General features: G+C 41.3%; 1 protein-coding gene across 1 annotated transcript; it reads right to left on the bottom strand.

Annotated features, from left to right (window-relative positions):
* Window positions 1-202: 202 nt before the first annotated feature.
* EXOG (exo/endonuclease G) lies at window positions 203-18,763 on the bottom strand. The gene is made up of 6 exons (XM_063416462.1): window positions 18,529-18,763; window positions 17,252-17,401; window positions 15,929-16,068; window positions 14,112-14,188; window positions 11,346-11,460; window positions 203-784 (listed from the first exon to the last, which is right to left on the bottom strand). The coding sequence occupies exons 1-6, from the start codon at window positions 18,746-18,748 to the stop codon at window positions 323-325; spliced, it is 1,164 nt and encodes a 387-aa protein (XP_063272532.1). The 5' UTR covers window positions 18,749-18,763; the 3' UTR covers window positions 203-322.
* Between the last annotated feature and the right edge of the window lie 42 nt (window positions 18,764-18,805).

Raw genomic sequence — 18,805 nt, 5'->3', positions numbered from 1 at the left:
ACTGTCTATTTTTGTGATATTCCTAGAAGGGATTCCACACAAACCCTAAGTCTGACATCCCAGGTGGAAAATAGCACAAAGCCTTTCCTGGAGGTCCAGTGATCTACTCAGAAAGGATCATTTACACTTCCTATACCTAAGCAGAGCAGCAAACCACGTGCTTGCATTGTCTTACACAAGAATGAGCACTATTCCAAACCCGTCAGCTTCCAAATGTTTCTTTATTGTTTTCACAATTCAAAAAAAGATGATTCCAGGAGCCCTTGTCTTCGTGTTTGCCTTCAGTTCCCCCTTCCAAAAACCCAAACAACTTCCTGAATACTCAGCCAGCTCTCCCCTCTCTAGCTGCTACTGGTTTTTCCTGCAGCAGCTCCTCCTCCTTCTTCTTGTAAAGCTTTAGGAGATACTCATCAGGCTCAATTCCTGCCTCCTGTAACTCTGCCATGGCTTTCTCCAGCCGGCGCAGTGTCCGGGCGCTCTGCACCTTGCGGGCAGTGATGTACAGCGTGAACTCCTTGAAGCCCATCAGTTTGCAGGTATCCACCTCACAGAGATCTTTAACATCTTTGGTCTTGTCCACCTGGGGGAAGAAAACTAAACCTGACATTCTTTCCAGGTCCTCAACGCTGACTTGGAAGTCAGTGAGCTGGTGGCTGAAGCCTATGGGATCGTTGGGCACCACGAAAGCCCCCAGGACCAGGGGCTCTGAGGACGCGCGGCTCCGCCTGGCGAGGATCACCTTGTACAGGTGGGATGGCACAGCCACGTCATCCTTTCCAATCACCTGCCAAAAGGAAAGGACTGTCACAGACACAAAATCATAGAGTTGTTTTGGTTGGAAAAGACCTTTAGAATTATCAAGTGCAATCATTAATCCACTGCAAAGTCCACCACTAAACCATGTCCCTAAGCACCACACCTTAATGTTCCCTCTCTCTGGAGCCCCTCTTGCTTTTGTAACTACAATAACTTATATTTTAACACACAATAGAAGTTCCTGATCTGACAGTTCCCATTCATGGAGGTTTTAATACACATTTCAAATCAACTCTCAGTTACCATCTGTCACTTATTATTTTCTCTCTCTGTTACCCAGACCCAGGTAGCATTTAAAAGCTACTTTATGTAAGTAAGCATTTTTGAGGGGATCCAGATATAAAGTACATTCAGTGACTCAGTATCTTCTCGGAAGAGAAGCCTATCCAAAGAAAAAGCACCAATTTCTTCCATAAATTCCCTACAACCCAACTTCAGTGCTTGTACATATTTGGTTTGCTCTTGTGTCCCTCAGCCCAGGATCCAGGGATTTAAGGGGAGCCCCAAGAGTGGAGGATCAAGACTGTTAAAGTCTCACACTCACACGTACACAGGAGGAACCCCACCCTGTGCCAGGGATAATTCCAAGGGAATACCCCTATTGATGGCAAATGCAATCTCTCCAGGACTCAAAAGTTCTGCTCATGCATGCACTGAATTAGGCTTTTTTGTTTCTTCGCTATCACTGAACTGAATCTGTCATCTTAAGAGAGTGTAACAAGCTCATACATGAAAAATCTGAGTTTTGCATAACCCTTCTGTAAGTACCCTTCTCAAATGCATGCTTTTATTCTAATTGCAACAGCAGAAACAGTCTTACAAAAACTACAGAGGCATTTTATTCTATATATAAAATCCAGTAATTTGGTGCTGTTTCCAGGATTTGCAACACCTGCAAAAGCAAAGACTGATTGTTTTGATTTTTTTGACAGCTTTTGTTAGATACAATTAAAACACCATTTCAGGGAAAGCAGGTATTTATCACATTATTTACAAACTAATCCAGTGTCAATAGTTCAGACATGCCTTGTCCACTTATACACTGAGTATAACTCAATCACATAATAAATACTTCCTAAGGACACCTTTTTCTGTGTACTCAGCCCTTCTGCAAATAAAATACATTTTTAAAATTAAATTTTGCCTGTGGCTACTGAATCAAGGTTCATGTTGGTCTATTCCAACAGTTAATTAAATTTGAGCTACAAATTATTTCAGTGATTTTTGTCCTCTACCTCTGTTGCCAGTTTTTTAAATGACTGGTCCTAAGGTCTTACTGGTTAGACCAAAACCAAAGTACCTTTAGGAGAACTCTGATAATTTTTTTTCATATTTTGTGCAATAATGTACTAGAAACATTACTCCTTTTTCTGGAAAACACATGCTCTTAGATTTCTTTACTGTGTTCTAAAATACTTCCCTCCCTTGCTCTAAATTAGGCTATTTAATAGTTTTGCTGTAGTTTAAACATTTTTGTTTGTTTGGGTTTGGGGGGAGGCAGGGGTTGTGTGGTTTTTGGTGGGCTTGTTCTTGTGGGTTTTTTTGGGGTTTTTTTGTTGTTGTTGGGTTGGGTTTTGGTTTTTTGAGGGGGGGTTGGATTATTTGGGGGTTTTTTTCTTACAAAAATTATCATGGTTATGCCATCAACCTCCTCCCAAAAAACACTCTGCCTAGACATCAAACAGTCACTGAAACTGGTTAAGGAATAAATGCCTCATGCCAAATCTCCTCTCGGTTTCAACGATGACAGATATGTTGATAGGAAAATGAAAGAAAAACTCCTGAGTGTCAAAGCACTTTGTATTTAGCATTCTGTGTATGTAAAACCAGAGCTACAGCTCCCTAGAACCAACACTATAAATAATCAAAACTGACTGATGCACAGGTAATGCTAAAATGTACTAAAACCAATGCAACAACACACTGTTGTATCTGGTGTGTTAACACTGAATTACAAAATTAATGGTGCTGGGAGTTTTAACCTATTTGGGATCAGTGGCACTAAAGCTGGGGGGTACCTGCAAAATACTGGGGGTGAGAGGCAGGGAGCCAAGAAAACCCCTGAAGGGGAGAGTAAGGAGTTTGTATTTCCATATTTACCCAAGGAAAACCAAAGGCAGGAGGCTGGGGCTGCTTTTGTCCCCTGGAGCAGGGAGCTTGCAGAGCCCTGCACTGCAATCCCACCTCCTGCAAATTCCTGAGGAATGTGAGGAAGAGGAGGAGGGGGCTGTAGCCTCCTGAGGGAAGGCAGCAGTGAGGCTAAACCCCAGTCTTCAGCATCTCCCTGGGCCAATGATCTCCTGACCTGCAGCATCCCTGCAGTATGGCCTTCCCCAGGCCTCTTTGCACACTTTTCCCACTACAAATCCATGGATATATACCAGGCCCTCCTTAGCTCAGCTCCCTGCCTCTCCACACCTCCCACACACATCCACATCCCGGCATCCTCGCTCTGGTGCACAAAAGACCCGAGGAAGGGCGAGCACACAGATGGAGCTGCACAAGGATCTCAGTCAGGGGGTACAGGAATATGTAAAACAAACAGGTGAACGTGTGTGGAGAGAGCTGAGGGAACTGGGGATTGAGGCTGAGGGGGTGGAGAGAGAGGCTGGGGAATGAATAGAGCTGCACACAAAACAGGTATGAGATGGAAATGCTGAATGCCTCAAGTGGGTGTTAAGGGAAAACAGACCTGATGCTTATGTAATATTATGCAAATATATATATTCTATGTGAAATAATGCACATTTATGCATAATATGAACACCCAGGAAGAGAGGAGAAGAAACAGAGAGGGCTAGAGTTCAAAACGAAGGGAAGGCTGGCCTTTTGAGAAGTGTAGATCTAAATTCAACTCCATACATGTAATGGTCAGATATGTAACTTACGTACCATTTCAGTTCCATGTAAACTCTCTTTTGAGAATTTAAACAGAATTTAAGCAGTGCACAGGCTTCATACCAACTTCTCTGAGCAGCAGAAAACTACTATTGCAATGAGAGCTAATACTGTTAAAGCAGTTAAAACCATCTTCAGCCTGCCAAACTTCCAGAGTCCACAGGTGTCCCTTCCTTACTCAAAACAGGGCATAAAAGTTCTGTCTCCAGATAATTCTGTAGGAAAAGAACACCATCAAAGGGCAGTGCCTGATTTCTCTGACAGAGTAAATATGCATGACTAAGAATAAATGGCTTTTTGTGCAGTTTAACACTTATGTGCACCATGCCCAGGACACATCACCAGTAATTTCTGCAGTGTGACCCAATGACTGTGGTTAAAAAAGGAAATGCAGTTCTGGAGCACGGCAAAATATTTCCATCACTGCTCCCTGTAATATCCCCCACTTTGCTGTTTTATGGGAGTAAACAGAGAAGCTGCAGAGAAATGTTTCCCCAGAGTTGCTCCCCCACCAGCTCAACTGCCAGAGAGAGAAGCGTGATCCTGCAAAAGTGAAATTTGGGATAGGAGAAAGAGGCAGGAAAAACAAACTCCACAATCCCATTTGTTATTGCCACCTAGAGGATTTTCCTCCCAAACTTCAGCAGCCTCACTCACTGTCCAGAACTGCACCATCCCATTTATCTCAGTTCTTTGCCTGGCAGAGGCAGAGAGCATGTGCTCCTACTGGAACAGGATGGAAAATGGTTCAAGATTATCCATGCACAGATGTTGACTTTGATTTGTGCCTGTCTATCCACAGGCAGCAGATGATCTTTCAGAAATCAAGGCCTGAAACAGCTTTTTGTCCCAGCTGGAGAAGAGCAGCAGTTTTTTAAGAGTATCTGTGATTCTGAAAGGAATTCTGTGCTCCAATACAAGCAAGAAAATAAAGCAATGGCCTGTTGAAATCACTGCTGTCTCACATGCTTTCACACTGTGTTGGTAACAGCCCACAAAGCAAATTTTTGTGCAATCCTTTGAAAATTCCCATTTTGCTACTGCTATAAAATTCTGCTTAATCTTCCAAATTTTCAACAGGCTCATAACATCAAAAAAAAAAAGACACTCAAGCTAAAAGCCTTCTTTTTATAGCATTAAATATATTTCTTTCCCATCATTATTTGAGAAACCAACGTGAAATTTCAAATACTTTGCTGTCTGTATCAATTCAATGTAAAAATGTGCATTGCCCTAAATTTTTGCAGCTACTTAGTGCTTTCATTTTTGTTTTGTTTCTTTGACTGAACTGGTATCTCCAAATAATGTAACATTATCATAATGTCATTTTCAGAGCAGTGTTTATTATTTTTCTGTCATTACTGATATTCCACAAGTGCGTGTGGATTTGTTATTCTTCCCAAAGCCCAATTAAAAGTGGACAGCTGTCACGAGGGCAGGCCATTAAAATGTGTGCAATTCCTGACATTCAGAGATGTTTACACATCACTAAAACAAGTGGGTTGGTGAGCAGTTGTAAAAGAAATCTAAAGAGCTCACAGGGACAGAGAAGGGCAGAATATTTATTAAACCAGAGAGAATTCAGAGAGCTTTGATAATTTCAATCTCACAGCCAAGTCACTGGATGAGGATTTGTCTTAAGCTTGGCTCTCTTCTCAATTTTGGCCAAATCCTGTTCTTGACTGCAAATTTTAAAAACAGAGAAAGCAAATTTGATAATACCTTCGGAGTCCTTAAGTATAAAAATAAATAATAAAGACATTTGCTAATGACATCTAGGGTAAGGTTAATCATCTGGCATTAACTAATACCATATTTATGGTGGTAATCAGAAAAATACAAGGCAGCTCCTAAAAATGTCAGTTTGGAGTTTTTGAGAAAACTCCATGAACAAGTGAAAAGGAATATAAGAAGTATAATGGTAAAACAGTTGAGATTATATGAGAAGAAAATAGAGTGTTACTTTTACTGGAAATTTTAAACACAAACCAATGTTATCAAATTTTAGTTTCACACTGGACTTGTTACAGCTTCCTAGATTGCAAAAAGATTGTCTTCCTCTGCAAGAGTATGGATAATTTTTAAAATAAAGGGCTCGTGAATCCAAAAGTGGTATTTTGCCACCTAGTGACTAGAAACTGAAAATCCACTGTGCACAGAATCAGCAGAAGGAACTAATGAGCCCTTCATCAGTGAGAGCCAGCTCTGAATTGTCAATTATCCCTGATTCTCTCAGAACCTGGCAAACAGAAATCATACTCAATTATGCCTTAACCACCAGCACACACTGCAGAGCCCTTCCATTTGATGATGCTACCATCAAATGCTTTAAAATGTCAGGTCCAGAAATCCCCTTGACACTCCAGGAGCTGTTTCTTCACTCTCTGTGGATTTCTAACCTGAGTTTAGAACTGAGCCAGAACTGCACACAGAACTGTCTGAAAAGAAGCACACCCAGTTCCCTGTGCCAGAGTCCTTCCCCCTCCACCTGGCAGTAGCAAAATTAACACTTCCATCACATTTCTTGGTGGACAGAATTCAAGGAAACATTCCTGTCCCCCAAGCGTGATTCTGACCATGTCCATGTTTGACAACCCAGAGCTTTATTATAATTTGATACTGAATTCTGTAGAGAAACAGACTTTCTGGCAGTACAAAACATTCCATTTACTATCAGTGTAACTTTATTTACTCCATCATTGTGACAGCATGAACTGCCTCCACTCAAGCTCCTTCTGGGTTTGTTAGGCAGCACTGATTCTGCTGAGAGTGTTTTCCCCCAATATTTGAGAGAGCTCTGTCAGATGGCACTGAGAAGAACTGAGGGGTGTGAAGGCAGACCTAGCAACACACAAACCAGAAAACACTACAGATCAAAATCACAGTAACAATCTGCACAGACAAGCACTCCAAAATGCAAATATATGTACTTCAGGAAAATTTAATTTGTTATGGCTGGTCTGATTGCTATTGCCAAATCATTTGGCAATCTTAAAAAGATGGTAAAAAAAAGTTGTTCCTGAATATACAGTTAGGACATGAAAAGACAGATGTCCTAACCCCTCTTTACTTTTCTTTAATAAAGAGGGTATGTATATATATCAGGTATGTAATAAGTTATATTTACATGATGACAGACTACTGCTTCCACAGAATCCACTTAGATTAACTTAAAAATGAATCCACCATGGTCCTTAACACCCCTTTTCCTCTAGCAGCACTACCTTCAGGATGGGTACAGTGCTAAATAAAAGCCATCTCAATTAATCTCTCTTGCACCTTCAGTGTCTCTTCTCCCACCTTAAGCCAGTGTCTGTTCCATTCATGTGTACCTGACATCTGAATTTAAGGTTGAGCTCTGGTGGTTTACACCAGCTGATCTAAGATTGAGCCCTTTGCATAAAGTTTATGGGACATCTATAATGGACCTACATCCAGTAACTTCTGTAGCCTTGGGACAACTCAGAGCAGCCAACAAACAAGGGATAATTCTCAGATTTATTTCCCCCTTTAACAAGTATTCCTTCCCCTATAGTATCTTTGTAGGAGACAACCTCTACTAGCTCTGAAAGTTAACTGGATAAAACCACAACATACCATCTTATATCTGAGAGGTGCAATTTGTTTCCCAGTTATTTGCCACAGACACAGATGAAAACTGTACCTTCTGGAATGGTTATTGTGCCTCTCTGGCCCAACCTGGTGATTCAGTTTAGAAAGTTAAACAGCAAACATGATTCCAGTATGAACCTCATGTATCAGTAAAAAGTACATTAAAATGTCTTTTTCAAATAACAAACAAAATGTTATCCAAACTGCATTTTCATTTGCCAGCCACAGCTCATTCTTCTTAAATTAGCATTCACTAGGATGGCCTTGGGAATAGGGAGGGCGGAGCACTGAGCATGATGTAGTTAATTATTGCAAAATTTGTATTTCAAACTCCAAATCTGCTGACAGAGGAAAATCACTAAAGTGACAGTCACTGGAGAGCAGTAATGTATAAAACAAGACAATGTCATTTTGATTTGATCTGGACAAAGATGAAAAACCTGCATCTGCCTCTCCAATGACACAGAACAGATTTTTCCTGTTGGCATTCTATTCTACATATATTCTCAAAATATGTTTTCCAGACACCAAACACAGTCATCAATCTACTCTTTGCAATAAAAATCTCCACTGGAGACAGATGAAATGACAGAACATAGCTGAGGATACCACAAGTTCAGCCAGTAGATAGAACAATGCTGGCATCTAAGGAGCTCAAGGTTAATTCTCTTTCTGGAATTAAAGAGCAAATGGTACCAGAGTCCAAGCAGGAACTGGGAACAAAGCCACGACTGATGCTCTGTTTCTCCTCTATAGTGATCTAAAAATAACCTTTTTGGATGTCTGATGAGAAAAACACCAGCATGTAAAACCATGGATACATATTTCACCACTCCTTTAGCCAAAAACAAGGAAACTAAGATTGAAGAGAAGATCTGAAACAAATCAACGCACACACATTCACTGCAGCACTTCTGTGTTTCTTTTTTTTTCCTTTTCACATCTCTAGCCTGAGAGAACAAAAACACTGGAGAGGAGCTGAGCCTTAACAGTGGCATTGGCAGATTACAGGTTGTGAGTTTGGCACTCTGGTGTGTGCTGCAGCACTTCTCCTTGAACGGCACAGACAAAGGAAAGGACATCTTCTCACATCAGCTTCTCAGGCCCAAACAATGAGGACTAAAACCCCTTTCAATCTGAAGTCCTTTATGTGAATTTAGCAAAGTTCACTCTGAAAGACAGCTAAGAGATACCTTCCCTTCACAACCCTTAGTGTTCTTCCTTTAGGGGCAGAATCCCAGACTACCAAAATCAATGGCAGTGATTGCAATTATATCCAAGGTGTCTGTTTGAAAAGAACCTCTCTCCAGTGCTTTGACACATTGTGTTCCCTCCCCTAAGTGTATGTGTTGAAAAAAAACCACAAACAAACAAACCCCAACAAACCCCTCTACTCTCAAGTCTCTCTCTCCTCAAAGTACAACTGCAATGCAAAGCACAAAAACTTAAGCCACGAAGAAATTTCAAAATAAAAGAACCCCAACATTCCCTGCCTGTTTTTATTTAGGGGACTCAAATCAAACAATTTAATATTTTAAACAAACAAACAAAAACTCCAAAAAATAGTTATTTTCCTTTTCCCACCTGGAGACAGCATTATCTGTACTTAAAAAAATCAATTTACATAATTAATCTCACTATAGGACACTGAGTAAAAGGAGTTATGAATGTGAACAAGTGGTGACACACAAACAGGAACACCATCACTTCATCATTTTCAATCCCACTCTGAACTTCAGGTCATTTTAAGACCAAAACTGGTAAAACATTCCTAAAAGATCTGTGTTGTCATCAAACCCAAAGATGAAGACAAAGACAAGAACTGAACGAGATGAGAATCATAGCAGCATGGGCATTTTGTGCCACTATTATTTTACCACTGCATCCAGGTATCAAGTTATTTTGAATAAAGCCTGTAAGATGCAGTGTCTGCTCTGATTTTTACCTGTGGAATACTAAAATTTACATTTCAAAACCAAGACTGAGAATGACAATCATTTTTCAGAAAATGCAATCTTCCTCTTCTAAGCAAACACTTTCTCTAGAGAAGAACGAGAAAAAGACGAGCAAGATTAAAGTGAAGCCAGTGATAGATGCAGTTGATAGATGATTTAACTTCTTCCTGGAAATGATTTTCACTTATAAAATGTTGAAGTCAGCTCAGGATTTTTAATTCTTTGCTATGTAAGATGAATATATTTTTTAAGGATGAAAAATAAATGCAATATCCTGACAGCTACAAGGAAGCTTTGTGCAAGCCTGGAGAACTCTGTACCATTCTGAGTGACAGGAATCCAAATGCTCAGTTAAAGGTTGTTGAGAGGGAACATCTCCCTCCTGCTTCCAGCTATGTGCTTTTGGACATAGCTCATGCTGTCACCAGAAGCACTCTGTGTGCTGCCTCAATCTTTCTACAGCAGTACAAAACAAGCCCAGTAAACCCAGTCTGGATGGTTTTCTATTGCACTGGGTAATTAAGCATTTTGTGGAAGAATCTGACAGTCATCAGTGCTGGCAGACAAAAGAAAGGCACAAGAAAGGCCTGGAAAGTAGAAGGGGCAATTGTGAAGTGAACACTTGTGGCTGGACAGGATGATTGCCAATCTAAAGCTGGCTTTGTCACTAATTTATCATCTGGCATTGGCCATATCCCTTAACCATGGCTTGTTTATTTATCCATTTGAAAAATGATATAGAGTGCACAGTCTGCATCTCCCTCACAAAGATGTGGTGAGAGCTGAAGTTTGGAACTGCCACTAAAAACGAAGAAGGTAACTTATTACTACTGCACTTTCATAACTCCCCCCCAAAATAAGAAACACAAATCCAAAGCTGTGATTCTGTGACAATCAAGGTTTGACATGTGTGGCTGGGGACATAAGGGAAGCTTCTCAAGAAGTAAAAAGGTAAAAGCAAACAGGAACAATCACATTCCATCATGACTGAGTTCCAAGTTCAATCAAATGGAAATCAGCTATGTATTTACAAAGGAGAATAGTGCCTAACTCTTACTGCTGAACAGGCCACTGTTGAAAGTTGAACATCTCTGCCTCTTGTGTCTCACATCCCTCTGAAACAGGGTTGTTTTGGCAAGCTCATTCATTGCTCCTCAGAGAACTGACTGGAAGCTGAATTGCTCATGAGCTGAAGCTGCAGTTGATCCAATTACTTATTTTCAAGGAAAAGTGTTTTTCAAGAGGTGCAAAACGCAGCATTTATTATTTGCATTATGCCAGCTTTCATCTACAACTGCAAATTGCAATAATATCTCATTGCAGTGGGGGCAGAAGGCAACACTCCCTTGAGTAACTTACTATGCTCAAACCTTACAGATGTCTAAACACAAGCCTACTAAGAGTAAGTCTGGGTGCAGAGCAACAATTCACCTCTCAGCTTCATACCCTGTCCCATCTGTCTGTCAGTGATGGGACTACAAACTGTGCATGATAAATCTTCAGAGGATTTTAAGCAAGTAATAAAAACAGGGGGCTAAAAGGGGAGTATCAGTACTGTATCAGTATTGACACTGCTCTAGAGTGAATTCTTCCAAGTGACTCTGGCATGCTCAGAATCTCAGCTGCAAGGCCTCATCCATGCCTATGGTGTAGCACCAAACAACTGCTGGTGAAATTACGAGAGCACTGGCACTCCAACACCCTGCAGAGCTTTGAGAGACCCATGCTACCTTTGCTTTCCACTGTTCCTAAAGCACATGAAGAAATTGATTGAACAGATGCCTGTGCATTAGCAAACCCCACTGACTCTGACTGGATAAACAGTTCTACTGCTGACTGTGGATATGAGATAAATCTCTATAAACAAACAAAGTATTTTAAAATTATGCCCTTTCATGTATAGGCTAGATGTAACGTTTCTGCTAATCTTGTCTCAACAAGTATTGCATGTTTTATACATTTTGCCTGTACTAAGATGCCCAACTTTTGTTTTATCAAGTTATGACATCAATATTTAATAAATAATTACTACTGCACTATTATCCCAGCAACATTTATACATACCTGATAAGTAACACTCTTCTTTCCATCACCATTAGTTTGAGGCAAGGTAAGAGGTCCAGAAACAACCCAAACATCTTCAAATCTCTCAGTCAATTCTCGACAGTACATTTCCATTCTGGAACATATTGTCACAGGGAAAAGTTAGCTGGGAAGATTTAATCTTAGAGACACACTGTGCACTACTGACAGGGAGCATTTTTCCAGATTCATCTGAGTGATTTACAAGCAAAGAATATAAAATGTAGGCCCAAGTCCTGCTTCCCATTTGTCCTCTGTAATCAAGGTTCATTTGTTTACAGATAGACATATGTTACTGCATACATCTGAAACTGGTTTCTGCAGCCTTAGCACATGTCTGAGTAGCTGAGTTCTCTACTTACTCCCACACTTGACACTAGAAATATACTGTTGGTGGTCACTTGGGATTAGAAAAATAGAATTGTTCTAAACAGCAAGTTGAGGCATTTTTACTTTGAAAGGTTTTATCATATTATTGGATTTGTGTGTTTCTCCCCAAGGAATCAAAGTTCTGCAACACAGTTCTTTCTGTAGCTCAAGTACTAGGGAAAGTTTCTGTGTGCCATTTCCACTAACTCTACTTTTTCTTTTCCATATCTATAAAACTGTTCAAAAATGAAGTAGCAACTCCAGAAATACTATCAGATTTTTGCTTTTTAAACTGATTCAGTTTACAGCATATAGTATTTCTCAAATAAGAAGGCTTCTGGATCACACCTGTTTTACAGAAAACAAAAGATTAACAAGGCCAGGTTGGATGAGGCTTTGAGCAATCTGATCTAGGGAAAGGTGTCCCCGCCCATGGCAGGAGAGTTGGAACTAGGTGATATTTAAGCTCCCTTTCAATTCAAATAATTCTGTAATTCTATAATTACAGCACATCTTTGATCTAACACCCCAAATGTTACAGAAATCACATACAGTGTGCAAGCACTGTCCTCTACAAAGGTAAGAGTTGCATTTCTCACAAATGGACAGAGCAGTATGAACCAGATCATCCCAGCAGATCTGGCTGCCTCTGAAAGGGGCACATTTCACCCTCTTCTCTTATTCTTGTTCCTCACACCTCCCCCTTGGGCCACTTGAGCATTCTTCATCTGGCACCAACAGATGAACAAAACCAGTATTTTTTTTGGTTCTGGGCTAGTGAGCTGTATCAGCACGAATGAGCCACACAAATGAGAATGAGCAAGAATGAGCCCTTTCTTCATGTGATACACCAAAGCATTGACTACAAGGGGATTCTTCTCCTACTGCCACCAGCTTTGCTTCCAAGCAGCCCAGCTCCTTGGGCTGTCCCATGGCAGGGCAATACAGGACCTGGAAAGAATGGGAATAAATGCAGCTAGGGAGAAAACTGCTGTTGGTGGCAGGAAGGAAGAGATTGCAGTGACCAAGAAATCACAGAAAACAGTTAAATATCAGTTGGAAGAGAATGAGGAATACTAAGGTGGAGTTAGAGGGCACCACAGAACCAGTCCAGCAGTTACTATCAACAGCTTGCTGGATAATTACAGTCCTGCTCTCCCCTTGTCTGTCCCAGCTGACCACTCCTAACCCATCTTCCATCCTTAAAAATATTTATTATTAAAGAAATGACTGACAAAAAAAAGTGGCATCGCTGCCTTTTTCACGCATTGAAACTCTGGGAACAGGATGCTGGGGTTGGGAAAAAGTGGCAATAATTGCTTAAATTGCAGGGTTGATAGTGCCAGAGGAAATTTTCAAACACTCCCCACGATTTCCTGATTAGGCAGAGATCCTGCTTAAGGGAAACAAAGAGGGTTTCCCTACCTTAAATTGGTACAAATGCCTAGCTTTGGTATAAGGGAAATTTATGCTCAAACACTTGAGTTATTAAGAAAAAAACCGTCTTAAAATGTTATGGCATTTTATTTGTCTATAAAACAATATAACCTTACTGAATGGCCCATCTGATTTTATACACACTCTTGTAAAACAGGAAAGCAGTGTGTAGATGAGTGATGATGCAGTTTTGATGGACTTTTATTACAGCACTGTACATAATTTTGCTGACCTTCCCTTGAGGGAACCTTGAGAAATCTCTGATTTTCCCCTGCTGTTTCTGAGCCTTCACATTCTGTAAGTGCTACGCAAGAAGCACTGGATGAATGCTACTTTTACTATGTTCTCTTCTCAAAGGAAGGGAAGAATAAAAATCTTACATGAAGCAAGTTTAAATTTATCAACCACTCCACCTCAAAGCCAATCCAGTCAGCACTGACAAGTGACAGAGATGCTGCCTGAGTGCTCCTTGGGAGCCAGGACCTGCAGGAACACCTCGGACCTGCAGCAGCGACGGCTCAGCGGGGAGTGCTCAGTTCTCCGATTCAAAGGGAGCCAACATCCACACACAGACACGGGAACACTCTCACACTGCAAATGTTTCTTTGAGGAAGATCTAAACTCTCTCCTGCTTCTGCTAGAACTCACTTAAGGACACTTAAGCCTGGTACTTTTACTCCACATTAGCCAGAAGAAATAACTTTGTCTATTTTAAATAAATGTCCTCGACAGCTTGACTGAATAAAGAACTAAAGTAGTTGTTATACTGTTTTTTCATTGAGAGGACTGAGCTGCCTTTCATTTCAGAGAGAGCTCCTATGACATCTACAGATCAACTGCTCAAAAATACCTGGATGGGAAGAACCTTTAAAAACAAAGCATCTTTGATTTATGCTGCTGCCTGGTATTTTTCACTTAGTTTACTTACAAGTAATTTCTCACCTGTTCCAAAACCCAGCATTATTTTCGTAATTCTGAGGCACAATGTTAGACAGATAAAACGTTTCAGCCATAGCTCTCTGCACAGAGAAAGAAAACAATATGATTTCACTGAAACATTCATGAGCTGAAGACACATTGTAGCAGTTTGTGGATCAGAATTCCATTTCTAGCTTAATTTTAACATCTACTAACACAGAAAACCAGAAAAACCTAAGTCAGAACACCTGGAAAATTATTTTGGATTAAGAGGTGCACAATTGAGGTAAAACCTTGCAAAATTATCTATTTTTTTCTTCTGGCAGAAACAGCACAACAACGTCCAACTCTAGAGGCACAGGAATTACTATCACCCACCATCAGTTTGGTAATGTCTTTGAAAGCAACTTGTCATTTTTCATTTTGAATGGGAAGGGCACTTTCAAGCATGCTTTTCATTTATTTGACTGCTTAATGGCTAACTTTTTCTTTCCTTTACAAGCAAAAGTTTTATTAGATATACTCATCAATATTTTACACATACATAACATACAGGCAATGAAATGATTTATGAGACCATAATGGTCAAATATCCATATATCTGCTTAATTTCATCTTGTAGAAGTGTCATAAACATCTCTGAACAGAAGCTCACGTACCTCCAGAGGTGAAGGAGCTGGTGCTAAAACATTAGACATATGCAGGGAAATACAGAGAGAAAAAATTCCAAGATTTAATCTGGAATTTTCACAGGTCCTGTGTTTGTCAATATTTTTCACATACTACTATTGCAAAGTGATGGGACTGACAGAAGTCTTTAAGATAATGAGCAAACACTACCTCCACTAATTAAGACTGTGAAATTCAGTTTTTATAATCCTATATTTGAAAGACTGTGCCATTTCACTGCATTTCAAGCCAGGTCCAGGATCTCTGTGCACAGGGAGCTCACCAGCAAAAACTCCCGAGAAATCACAAATAAATAACAACAAAGACACTTCCAATAGAAATAAAACTACTGATTTTTCATTTACCACATGCCAGTGTGCTGTCACTTGACCCCAATGAATACTATCTGCCTGGAGAAATACAAATTCAAACTGCTTCTTAATTAACAAATTGCTGCATTAGGCACATTTCACAAGAGGATCCAATAAATTCAAGGCTGCTTTGTAAGTCAGCCAAGGCATTAAGGCATGCTTCTCTTACAGCTTGAATAAATGGCAGGTGAAGACATTTTATAGACTGAAAGAACTATGGCAAAAGGGTCTAATTTACCTCATACACATTGCAAGAAAGGAAAAAGCCTTTTAAATCATCCAGGCAATTCCCTTGCCAATACAGAACAGTACTTAACAGCATCTTTGCTTTGCCCAATCTAGCCTTAAATATCTCAGCAGCTGCTGGCCACGATGACATCATTGTCCCTGTCTCCCTTTAACTGAGCTTTGAAGACTTGCAGGGTTTTCTTGGTGAAGGTTATCATCATTTTACAGGTAGACAGTGTGACATGCAAGAGGCTGAGGAGACTGGCTTAACGCAACACTGTTCAAGACATCATCTCTGCCAAACAAGCTGATGTAGGAGTGATTTAATGAAGAGAGCTATGTCACCAGAGCATGCACCTGATTTAGATGCCTGAAGCAGACTGTGAGAGCATCCCACGCTGCTCAGTCAGGAACAGACCTTGTAACTCCAAATCCAGCTCTGTGCATCAATAATGACATCATGTTCCAGCTCATAACAAACTGCACAAGGAACATTGCACATTACTTCTAAGGGTCTTCTGACCCTTTCCAACTATAAATACAAATTAAAAAGATGGGAGAAAAAAGTCCTACTGTTGAAAATTTGTTATCTCCTGCTGGTGCCATGTGTCCTCGTGACCATCCACTGCCAAGGTAGTCCTCATTGACAGCACTGAACATCAGAGGGATGTTTGGGTCTGGCCTGAATTTACAGTGCCTACGATCTGCATCACCTGAAGAACAACACACTAAATGGTCAGATTATCACAAAACCTTCATAACCACAAGAGAAAAAGATCTGATTCTGTCACACCTTGCCAGATGACCCATGCTTAAGGATTCAGTACATTAATCTGAATTCTGTACATCTCATTTACAGGTAATGCTAATTTCTTTCTGCCGTGTGTTTTAAATATTTAACTTCTTACTTACCAACAAAATGTATGGGGTTTTGCATCATGACTTTTCAGTCTCCCCCAAACAAGACAGGTCTGCCTCAAATCTCAATTCCAGTAGCTACAGATATAAATCAGAACTGACTGCCTCAAGATGCTTAATTTCAGCTTGCAGGTTAGTTGTATCTGATTACTTGGAAAACATTTTAACAATTCAGCTGTTAAGGCCCACTTGAAAGCAAGCCTGAAGTGACTGTTTTCTTCTCAGAAAGAAGTGGGATCAATGATGCTACTTAGGGGTTGGTCATAATGTTTTCAAGATCTTGCTTTTAATTTTGAAAGGTCATTTGAAGACAGTGATTAAGATATATTTGGAGGGCTATTGTTTTCATAAAACATTTTACAATTACATGGTTACCTCCATTACTACTAATCTGCCTTATAGAACTGAATCAATGCTATGAACTTAATTTACAATGACTGTATACCACTCATCTTTCATTCACCACTGACAGCAAAAAATCACTGAGCCTCTGTCTTGCATAAAGAACAGGGGAGAGAGTATGAGAACTGTATCAGAGTAAATAATGGCTGCAGCGAGGAGGTAATGCTCTGTCTAGCTCTGAACAATTGATGATGCCCTTTGCTCAGCTTTTATCTCACAAATGGACATTCTCCTCCCACTCTGAGCAAATCTCTAAGATCTGTACATTAAAAGCTCTGGTTATCACTGGCATTGACTCCACTGACATAAACTGGACCTCAGAATTAACTCTACTACTAAGGAAGCAGGAGCCATTTTTATGCATTTGAACAACTTTGCAGACCAAATCAAGTAAGGAAAGGTTAATTTCACTGTTTCATCTTCCCTCCATTCGTGTTACACAAAGGAAAGTTGAGTTTCCCTCCCAGAGACCACTATAGGACTTTTCTCCCTGACTGCTCCAGGGTCCTCCTCCTTCTGTGAGCAGCAAAGCCCACTCAGAGCATCACAAACATAAGGAAATGAACACCTACGTACCCAGCATCTTTTGCTTTGAGATGTGTTCAATCACCCATCTGGGCACCCGTTTTGCCTGGTCGTAAGACAGTGCATGATTTGTGTAACACCTGGTCTCTGTTCCAGCCTCAGGAAATCCATATCTTTCCAGCAGAGCCTCTTCTATTGGTTCTAAGGAAAAAATAAACAGAAAAACATCCAAAGATGAAATGTGATCATAGATGGGACAGGAAAAAAAATCCCAGTGGGTGTAAACCTACTTGAGGTTACAGCCACAATTAAGACCTAAAAACTATTAAGAGAGCTATCCAGTGAAACTCATCTGCCAAAATAGTTGTGGTTCTCATCATGTTTCAACATGAGGATCTCAGCTCTAGGACTAACTCATCTACTCTAACGCCTACAGAAGGCAGAAGAAAAGCTAGCAGGTATTTTCTTTCTCCAGAAGAACAGCTATCAGGTATTTTCTTTCTGCAGAAGAAAAGTTATCAGATGTTTAACAACAAATCAGATAACAAGGAGTTACAGACCCAGGAGATCAACACATGCATTTCTCTGGAGCTGGAAATCAAATTCCTCACAAACTGAGATTTACACGTTGGGCACAAGCAAGTCCTGCCCTCACTGGGAAGGCTCATACTCTGCTGAAAGAACAAATGAAAGCTTCACTGAATTCTCTCGGGTTTTTGCAAGCATTTTTTTTTTTCTCACAGAGGAATATTTACATCCATCTTACTGTCTTGTTCATTCTTGAGCCATCTGTCGAACAGCAACTCATGCTTTTAGAGCCATTCTTCCTCTGCTTTCCAGCAATCCGGTACTTTTAAAGCCTTGACACTGTGGAGAAAACCATTCACTCCCTCAGGTGCCCCAAACATCTCTCCCCACACCTGAACCCCACCAGACCCCAGATTTTATAAGCGAGCCTCAGCTCATCCAGGGCAGCAACAGCCGAAACTTAGTTAGGTCTGACCCGAAATGTGTGTTTAAAACTAAATCTACATTCCTCTCCTACCACCAACACTGCCGTGAGCAGGTGCAAAGGGAAGCGCTGTTAACACAGCCCAGCATCCCCAAATAACCTCCACCCCACTCAGCCCGGTGCAGTACTACGGGAACCCCACGATCTCCCCGCAGTATTTGGGCATTCCGGGAATGGGGGAAGGAGGGAAAAGGCTCTTCTGAGGGGAAGGAGATAGTTTAGGGACAGAAGAGGCTTTGCGGCGGGGCTTGCAGGGCCGCGCTGAGCCGGCTGCTCCCGCCTCGCCCGCGGCATCCCCGCTACCCTCAGCTCTTACCCTCAGCCCGCCCGGGGCCCGGCTCCGGCTGGCTCTGGCTGCGGAGGAGCCGCCACGCAGCCCAGCAGGACGCGGCGGCCCCGGCCGCGGCCCCGCAGACGAAGCCGCCGAGGAAGCGGCGGTGGCGGGGCAAGGCCGCCATGGCGGCGGCGGGAAGGGAAGGGAAGAGGCGGGGCGGGCTCCGCAGCGCCCCCTCACGGCGCAACCCTGAGGGCGCCATGGCGGCATCGCCTCAATGAAGGGGGCGGCGTGAGGGGACACGGCGTGAGGCGGGATT

This window comes from Prinia subflava, chromosome 1, assembly GCF_021018805.1.
Source record: "Prinia subflava isolate CZ2003 ecotype Zambia chromosome 1, Cam_Psub_1.2, whole genome shotgun sequence".
NCBI classification, from domain to species: domain Eukaryota; kingdom Metazoa; phylum Chordata; class Aves; order Passeriformes; family Cisticolidae; genus Prinia; species Prinia subflava.
This window is presented reverse-complemented; position numbering and strand designations above follow the sequence as displayed.